Consider the following 10412-nt stretch of genomic DNA (forward strand, 5'->3'; position numbering starts at 1 on the left):
GACAGAGGCGCCGCACGTCCCGCTCCAGCCGCCGCACCTGCTCCCGCAGGCCGCGCTCCTGCTCGCGCACCAGGGCCAGCTGGCGCCGCTGTGTCCCTCGGCAGCGCTCCAGGGCCGCCGCCTGCCGCCCCAGCGCCTCGTCCTTGCGCCGCAGCCGCTCCCGCAGCCGCCGCAGCCGCCACCGCTGCCGCCTGGCCGCGCGCTCCTTCTCCAGAACCTACAAGTTGGCGGTGGAGTGAGGGCGTCAGGAAGTCAGCCCCGCACACCGTGAGCTCCCCGGTGGTGCTTGGAAGGAAACTGTGCACTGGGCCGGGTGGGCATCAGCTGGTGTGCACAGGGAGGCCCGCACTGGCGGTTCCAGTACCGAATACCTCGGCACCACTTTATAAAGAGCTGCCTCCCGGACCCGCCTGGGTTTCCCCACTTGTACCCAGGACCTCCCACATCTCTCCATTTCCATACCCCTCGAGGGTTCACGCCTGGCCCTGCAGAGGTCAGCCAGCCCTGGCTTCTGGCTGCTGAGACAAACCACAGCAGCCATATTGGGAATACCCCCCAAGAACTAGGTACGGTTACTCCCCCCTTGGGATGCTCATAAGTGGCTTGTTTCATCATCAGTCTCCAAAGCCAGGATTCCAACCTCCGTGTATCTGAAAGGTCTGGAGAACACAGCTCTCTCTGTTCTTAGACCTAGCCTCCTTCCGGGCCCTTGAGCTGTGAGCTGGACTGGGGTGACCCAACCACTGGGTCACGGGAGTCCCCCGGGAGTCCTGGCCCAGTTTCCAGAATGAATCGATCACAAGGGGTCAAACTACTTCTATGTGAAGCTCTCTCTCAGCCACCCGTGCCTGCTGTCGGCCGGGAGATCCGGTGGAAGACAGAACTGAGCGTGTGTGGAAGACGAAACCTGGGGACCGCTTGGCACGCTTTGTTCCACAGCTTGGTTTGGGGGACGTGGGGCAGAGAAACCTGGAATCCGATTCCCCGGGAGGAAAACTGTCCCCAGCTATCCCGTAATCGGCGGTGCGTTATCCCCTAGACGGGTCTGCCTTTATGGGCTTTCAGAAGGACCACAGGTCACTACAGAAATGAGATGGTTTTGCACACAAATGCTTCCTGGGAACATTGACGCAACAGGACAAAACTGCCATTTGGCCCATATTGGGCATAAAGAGCACAGAGAACTCGTGCACGCACCCCTACAAAACTTGCTCCGAAGTGTGGGCATCTCTGGGGAGAGGTTCGGGGTTAGGGGGGGCTGGGCTGGGTGGTAGCTGGGGCAGGCGATCTCGGAGGGTCCCTGAGCAGAGCACCTGCACCACTCTGACTTTGTGCCCCTCATCTGGAAGTGGGGTTCCTGACCGGTCTCCCCAGGAGCATACGGGTTACAGGAGACGGTAACAAGGAGATGCGTGTAGAAAAGGCGTGCGTCCCACACAACTGCTGGTCCCGCGGTGCCTCCGAGCCCCCTGACAGCACTGTCCCTGCTTGTCACCCTCGTCCTCTGTCTCCCGTCACACTGGGAACGCCTCGTGACTGCAGGGCTGTGGCTGACTCGTCTTGGAAAACCTACATGTATATCGGGCACGGCCCCAAGCATATTTATTGAAGTATTTTCCACGAAGAGGTGGCATCCTTCCTGCTGGGAACCCACACAATGCACTACCTTTCACGTGAGTGACGGCGTGCTAGGAGCGGAGACGGGCAATCCACTGTACTTTCTGCACCCAAGTTCAACGCAGAGGGCAAAGCAAAAACTGCCCCTTGTATGTCTCCCTGGCATTTCGAAGGCGAATTTCAGCTCAACTGAACCCCTTATCTTTCCGTGCTCCACGTCTGTCTCCGTGAAGGCCGACATCGGGGCTTTGCACGCTTTTGTGACGGCTCCCCACACTTTTACAGCTTGCCCCTTTCCACGCACACGCGTGCCACTGAAACAGAAGTCTCACGAAATAGCCGTCCTCCTTACACACGTCTCGCCCTTTCTTATTTTCTAGTCGATCCCGTTTTGGGAACTGGTTTCCCACCACGCTGCTGGGCCGTAAGCGGCAATCAGCGGAAACAGCCTCTTTGAGAGCCCCCTGTGGCTGTCCTGGAAGGCCTTCCTTTCTGCCTCTGCAGTATTTCCTCACGTGCCCTGCCCTCCAGCCTTCATCATCACCCCCGGAATAGTTCAAGAAAGGCTAATTAATATTCATGAAAGGAGCCGCTGTTATTTACTGTGACTGTTGTCAGTGTCTAACGCGTGCCGACTCTCTTAACCCACACGACAGTCCAAGAGGGTTGGTCCTATAATCATTCCCATTTCACAGATGAGGAAACTGAGGCCCAGAAATCGCAGCCAGTGAGTGGCAGAGCCAGGGCTTGGCACCAGCTGCCTGCCTCTGGAGCCCACCCCCTTAACCACCGACTGTTTGTCCCACGCACCAACCTGTCTCTCTGCCTCCATCAGCTCTGTCTCCCACGCATCTAGAATAATATCCCCCAAACCCCGTCCTGAGCCTCTCCTGCTAAAGTTTCCTAAAGCCTGCTCCTCACTGCAGTCAATACTTGGTTCACACCCTGGCCCTTCTGGAACTCTCCTGTCTCACCAGCGCCCTCTCCTGTGCCCACGCCCTCTGCTCCGGCCCCGGTACGCACTCTGCACTTCTGTGCCTGCGCACAGGCTGTTCCCCACGCTCCACGTGCCCTTCCCACAAGGGCCAGGTCAGATGGCTTCCTGTAGCTTCCTCTCGCCCCCCACCCCATGCACCCACACCGTGCCTGCAGCCTCCTCCTGGCACCTGGCGCCCGGTTTGGGCGTTACCTGTTTCCTATCTGCGTCCCCACCTGCGTGCCAGCTCCTGAGGCTGGGGACCCTGCATCAGTCATCACCCGCTTGTCCCCAGGCCAGAGCTGGCTTCCCCGAAGTCAGTTCCAAGGGCCACAGAAACGAACTTGAGGCCAAAGCTCCTGGTGCGTGCGCGGCCCCTGCACGTCACCCAGTGCTTTCGCCAGCCCCCCGGCCCCCCCCCCCCCCCTCGCAGATCCCAGCCAGGACCTCTGTGAGGCTGGCAGGGCAGGACGGCGATCCCGCTTTACAGATGGGGCCCGCTGAGGCCCAGAGAGACCACGTGACCCTGCCCCAGGCCCTGCAGCTCCCGCCTGCACCGTTGCGATCCAAGCACATGGGGTCACCCTGCTGGATGGAGAAACCAGTAGCGGAAACAAGGGGGAGGAGAGGGTACCTGGCTGGCAAGCTCGTCCCGCAGGGCTTGGAGCTTCTCCTGGGCCCGGGCAGCGTCGCTCCTTTCCTGCAACACGCGGGCGTTCAGCTGGTCCACACTCTGGAGGAGCTGCCTCTCCGACAGCTCTAGCTCCTGGATTCTGCGGCATTGAAGCGGGAAGATGCTTACTCAGGGTGCAAGTGTGGCCGGAGAGTTTCACAGACCCTGGGGCCAACCTTTGTGGGGGTTTTATGGGGTTATTTTTTTTTTTTGGTCATTGGGCCAGTTTGATATTCTGACAATATCACACTGTGCGAAACATTCACACATATTTAAGATGATCTAGAACGCTTGCAAGACATCTGTCGAACAATACGGCACCATGCATCGAGAGTCTTCAACGCGTTCTCATCCCTGAGCCCGTAATCCCAAATTCAGTCGACACCAACAAAGAAGAGCTGTGCCATGTGGCCTAAGAGCTTTGTGTCGTGTCAACCCATCCTACGTTAGCAGCCTGCAGTAGGGGTAAGTAGCAGCCTTACCCCTACTTCACCCTCAAGAAAAGGGAGCATCAGAGAGGCCGGGCAACTTGCCCGAGGTCACACAGCATCCTAGAGCCCAGTCTGACTCCTGAACTCATGCTTTCTTAACCCTGCGCTCTGTTGACCCCCGCGTGAGCTATAACCTTTCAAATCTCTTCCGAGGAAATGAATGAAATTCAGAGAAAGTTTTCTGCAATTGAAATCATTCATCCTGTATTACTTACAACAGAGAGAAGGTGGAAACGGCCTAATAATTAGGGACGGCTCAGCCACAGGAAGCCTTTTCTTATCATCCTGGGGAAATGTGGAACTTGTATCGCAGGCCGGGTGTGAGCCCCGACTGCAGCTCCGTCTGGAGGAGGTGCACAGGAGAATGGAGAGAAACCCAAGGGGACAGGCTGGTCCCGCTGGGACCCCAGGAACCACAAAGACTGCCCATCTCCTGTTCGTGCCTGGCTTCCAAGTCCCCTTAATGTGCCACTCTCCCCTCTGTGACAGAAATCCAGGCAACACGTGGGAAGTGCGTTCACAGCCCACACCTGTGCAACCTTCACTCCTCGGCCCACGCCACACAGGGCGGCCTGCTCTGCTAGGACAGACTCTGTGCCCCTGGGGGGAGGACCCCGCTTTGCTCCCTGACCCGGCCACTGACCAGCCATGGGGCCTCACCTGGGATTGTTCCCCACTGTGACCCACAGTCTCTGCATCTGTAAGATAGAGGCACTTGTGCCTGGCTCGGAAGGGTTATTGTGAAGAAATGAAATGATGCATTATTATTCCTAATAAGGACAAACGCCCCCTCTCCTGCCCTGAGGCCCTGGGGAAGGCTCTTGTAAGCGACAGAAGAGGGTGCGCCCCTTGTATGGATTGTAATCAGGTTCCTTCCAAACCGAACCCCAGGAATGGCCCCAGGTTAATCAGTCAGAGTCAGGCCGAGCACTCGATTGCTTACAAAATGTAGTGATATGGGGGCGCCCGGGTGGCTCAGTCGGTTAAGCCTCCAACTTCGGCTCAGGTCACGATCTCGCAGTTTGTGAGTTTGAGCCCCGTGTCCGGCTTTGTGCTGAGAGCTCGGAGCCTGGAGCCTGCTTCCGATTCTGTGTCCCCCTCTATCTTTCTGCCCCTCCCTCCCTCTCCCTCTCTCTCTCTCTCAAAAATACATAAAACATTAAAAAATGTGTTTTAAATGTGGTATCTGAAAGGGATCAGAAAAGCCTCTCTTTCCATTTTTTGAGATCGACCCAGAACACTAAAAATGAGACAATATTTAACTCTGGTAATTATCCCCATACTTGAAGTAGAAAATGACTAATCTCCCCATGGCATGCTGAATATTGGCCCCGCAATATATCCGGGCTCTAATCCCCGGCACCCGTGAACACAGCTTGAAATGCAAGAGACTGTAGCTGTGATGACGTGAAAGGCCTGGACACCATCTGGGTGGGCCCTTCCTGCCGTCACAGGTGTCTGTCCTTGCAGCAGGGAAGCGGAGGGAGATTCCCAGGTGACCCCTGAAGCTAGCCGCTGATCTGCTGACTCTGTGGGTGGGGGGAGGTGCCGGGGGCCAAGGAATGCAGCTGTGGATGCTGCAAGCCAGGAGGGAGCAGATTCCCCCACGGCTCTCCCCACGCCTTGACGTTGGCCCCGGGGGCTGTCGCTGTAGGGCTTCAGCCTCCAGAGCTGTCAGACCATCCCTGTGTGTTGCCTTAAGCCACCAGGTTTGTAGAAATTTGTTTCAGCAGCCCTTGGAAACAAACACGCCCACGAATACGAAATAGACAATGAGGTGCCATTTTGCCCTGCGACCAGTTACGCAAATATCACTAGGCAGAGCTGCAGACTGCTGGCTATGAAACCAGGGGCACCACGAGAAATTGCGCCCCCCCCCCCCCCCCGCTGCTATTACCACCCTGGGCGGGGCCACTGGGGCTCAAGTCCCAGTTCCACCCCCCACCACCACGTGGCTGGATGGGAGTGACTGTGGAGAGGTCACTTAACTACCCCACGCCTTCCTTTCCCCGTCTATAAATGGAGGATAACGTTATCACCTCATTTGGGGTATCATCGTAAGGATTAAATAGAGGCGATTTAACAGTGCCTGGAACAGAGTAAGCACTCAGTGGCTAGCTTCTGTTACTTTTGTTGCAGTTTGGTTGGAAATGAACAGGCAACACTGATGTGGTAATAAAGATAGGAGGGGCTCTTCTTCCTCAAATTTCTCACAACGCTTCATTATTTTTATAATAAATGCTGTTTAATTTTAGCTCTGTCCTCCAAGTGAAGTCCAAAGACCAACCTTAACCGTACCCTAGCAAGATGAAACCCACGGTGCGGTCGACCCCCGGCGGCAGCTCTCACTGACCCTGGATAAGGTGGTTCATCCTCCCCAGCCTCTGGTCCCCCGCACCTGCAGGATGGTGCGGCCCACCTTCGGAGAACAGAGGACGTGTCCTGCATTACACACAGGCAGGTCCGGGATGCCTCCTCCAGGATGGCCTCACCCCAGGCCCCAGCCGCAGAGACCCCCTCCTCTGCATCGCTCATGGTGCCCCCAGGGCTCCTTGTCTCTCCCTTGCATGGAGGGATCTCCTTTGGCACACGTTTTCCCACCGTTTTCCACAGGCTCAGTGACTTTCTGGCTTTCACTGCCCATCTTTCTGGAGAAAGATCTGAATCCACACCGTGCGTGGGTTACACTCTCTCCAGGGCCGGGGCCCTACCTTCCCTGGGTCTCAACCCCCAGGGCTTATATTATGGGCTGATCTACGTCCCCCTCAAATTCGTATGTTGAATTTGAGGACCTCAGACAGTGACCGTGTTTGGAGACAGCGTCTTTACAGAGGTAACTGAGTTAAAATGAGGTCGTATGGCTGGGCCCTGATCCAGTCTGACTGGTGTCCTCATAAGACTAGGGGATTAGGACACAGACACGAGAGGAATGACCATGTGAGGACACAGGGAGAGTCCTCAGAAGGAACCAAACCTGCCTGTACCTTGAACTTGGACTCCCAGACTCCGTTAAGCCCCCCAGTCTGTGGTACTTTCTCAGAGCAGCCTGAGCAAACTGCTATAACTTAGCACATGACTCTTGGGTGGCCGAGTGCAGGCGGTAGAATCATGGGTGAGCGAATGAATGAATGAATGAATGAGTGGACAATCACATAGAGTACCAAGCCAATCTTTCTGAGACGTGAGTTTCTCCACGTAAAAAGCTTTACAGAGAGGAAACAAAAAGGAAATCACGTGTAAATACACATTGAACAACTCGCCTTTATTAAAAGGAAGGAAAAGACAAGCAAATGGTGACGTCCCAGACAAATTCAACACACTTGGCCGCTGGGATCTCGGTGAACCTGTCAGAGTGGAGCCCAGCCACTGCTGTCCTGCGTTTCCAGGTGTCTCCCCTGATATGCACGCAGGACCGCGCCTCACTCTGCGGGCCTCGGTGTCAGAAACTGGTCAGGAAAGAGCACGGGCCTTGAGAAGGAGCCGGGCTCGCATGCCCAACCTCCAGACCACGTTGGCTCCATCAGGGGAACAGAGCCCACCCCCGGAGGTCAGCAGCGAGGGACAAGTGCAGGGAGTCTGCTGCGAAGGTGACGGAAGAGCTAAAAGGCCAGACGCGCCAGACAACGGAGAGATAAGCAACCGGCAGGAGCCACTGCAGCCCCTGCGTCCCCCGAGGGACACATGAGGAGGAAGCAGGGACGCTGGGCCACAGGCAGGGGAGGACCGCAGAGGAACCCCGGGCATGGCTGAGGCACCGCTGGCCCAAGATGTCACCCGGAGAGGGTGGCTCCCCGCGGCGGCTCCCGTTGGCCGGACCCACTTGGAAGCCTGAGCTGGGAGCCCTGGAGACTGCGGGCTCAGCCCGAGATGCGGAGCAGAGGACGGGAGGGAGCGGGGACCAGTGCGGGTCGCAGAGGCAGCAGGCAGGCTGCGTAGCATAGGCCGGCCGCGCCCCCGGCCACAGAAACGATTCGACACACCGATCTAACACGGTTACGGGGCTCGGATTCCTTAAGTACACAAGCAAGAGGTGCAAACGCCGAATTTACCTGCTTCTGAGCCTGGACTCCGACATCACGTGCTTGTCCACAGCTGCCAGCAGTTTCTGCTCTGAGGATTCCAGCTGCTTCCTGAGCACGCCCGCATCCGTGTCTGGGCTTCCCGCTGCCGGAAGACAGCCGGGCCCCTCACCACCGTCCTCTACGTCCTGGAATACCCAGCACGTGTCGATCTTCACGTCAACGTTCATCACATCAAACCCATCGCTGCCGGGGGCTCTGACAACATAGCTGAAGCTTTTCTCAGTCCGCCCTCTGGCTGCGGGCTCCATCGCGTGCAAAAGTTCACGGGTCAAGACTTCAGGCCACGAAGTGGATCTGCGACTCTGACTTTCTGGAGATTTCCAGGAGGCCGCGGTGCCTTCAGATTGTGTGGGACAACACCCTCTGAGGAGGGCAAGAACAGGTGAATGATTTATGAGTATTTCTGAGGCCTTGGGTTTCACTGGCACACACATCATACAATATGAATGAACGCCTCTCGTTTTACAAGCTGGCATGCCAGAACTCACCCAAAGCAAGACAAAGTTGCGGAAAAGTCACCTGGAATTGAACGCTTAATGCTGCGCACAGAGAGATAAAACGAGATTTCCGGGCAGGACCGTCAGAAATATAAATTCTCAGTGGTGAATCAAGTTCTATGCCTCCTTTCTGAGGACAGCAGACGTTAATCAGGGACCTAGAGCCCGCCAGGCAGAGGGGATGGGGGGCCAGTGCTGCTCCGGGTATCGCCCGCGCTCTGGGTCACGTCACCCTAGCCGGCCCAACCATCCCGGTAACCCTAGGAGGTGGGCATCACCGTGCCCATTTTGTGGATGATGAGACAGAGGCTCCGGAAGGTAGAGGAACTCATCCAGGCCTCACGTATGGGAGGCGCCGGAGTCAGGATTCAAGACCGGGTCCAAATCCAAAACTGGAGTGGTAAGGAGTGCACCAAGGCCCCGAAGGGAAGAAGCATGTCCTGTGGGAGGGAGCCCACTCGGGACCCGGGTCAGTTGACTCAGGAATGGAGGACCCCCGCCGGCGGACCTGAGCACAGGCTTCCAGCGGGCGGAGGCAGCCTTGGGGTCAAAGCCCCGCGGCACCGGCAGGACAGGCGAAGGGAGTGGCCAGCCCCGCGGGCACTTGGAGGGCAAGTGAGGGCAGAGGACAGAAGGTGAGCCGGGGCCGTATGAGTGCAGGCCTCGAGCGCCAGGACAAAGACTCGGGCATCTCTCTGTGGGCAGCGGGGTGTCCCGGGGGTGTTTAGAGGCAGGGAGGGCCTGGTCCGATTTACCCTGAGGAGGGAGCACTCTGGGGCCTCTGGGAGGAAGAGCAGCCAGTGTGCTCAGCCTGATGCAGAGCAGTGCAAGGGCAAGTGCAAGCTGGAAATGCCCGGCTTGGGGCGCCCGGGTGGCTCTGTCTGTTAAGCGTCCGGCTTCGGCTCAGGTCATGGTCTCAGGGTTCGTGAGTTCGAGTCCTGTGTCGGGCTCTGTGCTGACGGCTCAGAGCCTGGAGCCCGCTTCGGATTCCCTGTCTCCCCCTCTCTCTGCCCCTCTGTCTTGGGCTCTCACAAAAAGAAATAAACATTAAGGAAAACTTGCATATGCTTTGTTCGGCTCTTTGAAATATGTGTCAATCTTTTTGAAAGCTAAATAAGCTTTTTGGCAGCTTTCTGACCCAGGGTTGTCTTTCTGAAGACCCTGGGACCATCGCTTTGGAATGTAAACATCCAAGGGTAATAGAACCCTGTCTCCCAGATCCTGTGGGAGGTGAGGGGCCTAACTGCAGTGGGTGCCTGGCTCCACACTGCAAAACCAGCCTGCCGTAAAGATGAGAAACGTTTCCTTCTCCTTTGAATAAAGCAAATTAGGGAACACAGAGGGTCACCCCCACGGCCAGGTGGATTTAGGGGGACTTGTGCGTTAAAGACGGTGCTGGTCCTCTGATTTGAAACCTGAGTAGTGTTTATCTTGAGGGCATGTGTGCAATGGACTGTGTCTGCTTGGCTCATAAAGGGGCGAGATTCCTTTCTGTCTTTGCAAACCTCTGAGCGGAATTGCCCATGATGGACGTCACTGGTTTGACACGTATTCAATACTAAATGTGCTTTCCTTCTTATTTACCTCTGTAGAGACGTTTTCCGGGTTGGGGGCAGATTTTGGTTTTCATACATTTTGGTTTTCATACATTTTGGTTTTCATACACAACAGTGGACCCGTGTGCTGGGGCGGCCCAGAGGGCTTCCGACAGACACGGGGTGGCCAGAGGCAGCAGGGTGGGGTGTTGGCCAAGAGGGGATACAGTGGGCCAGCTCGGACCTCAGGTGCCCGGGCCACGCGGCCTGGGTTCGAATCCCATCTCTGTGGCTTCTCTGACAGAATCCTGGGCGAATTACCTAACTGCTGGGCACAGTCTGGGGGGCAGAGTCTGGGGTCTTCAGAAGCCCCGAGAGCTTCGACGACCTCAGGGAGGAGCACCCCCAAGTGGGCAGGCCTCTAGCAGGTTCTGGTTAAATGTGAGAAAATAGGCCGAGACAAACAGGTCATTGTTTGGACCGGGACCGTCGGGCAGGGTTCCACCGGTCACATACTGGTTATGGGAGGCGAGGGAAATGC

General features: G+C 56.8%; 1 protein-coding gene across 1 annotated transcript in view; it reads right to left on the reverse strand.

The window, feature by feature from the left end:
- The window catches only part of CUNH4orf50 (chromosome unknown C4orf50 homolog), a 48322-nt gene extending 39060 nt beyond the window's left edge, over positions 1–9262 (reverse strand). Inside the window, 3 exon segments of the mRNA XM_040494858.1 lie at positions 17–217; positions 3228–3366; positions 7807–9262. Coding sequence (XP_040350792.1) covers positions 17–217; positions 3228–3366; positions 7807–8315 — 849 coding nt within the window. The 5' untranslated portion in view covers positions 8316–9262.
- Positions 9263–10412: the final 1150 nt, after the last annotated feature.

The sequence above is a fragment of the Herpailurus yagouaroundi genome, unplaced genomic scaffold (assembly GCF_014898765.1).
Source record: "Herpailurus yagouaroundi ecotype Mexico unplaced genomic scaffold, PumYag 28, whole genome shotgun sequence".
Taxonomy (NCBI): Eukaryota; Metazoa; Chordata; class Mammalia; order Carnivora; family Felidae; genus Herpailurus; species Herpailurus yagouaroundi.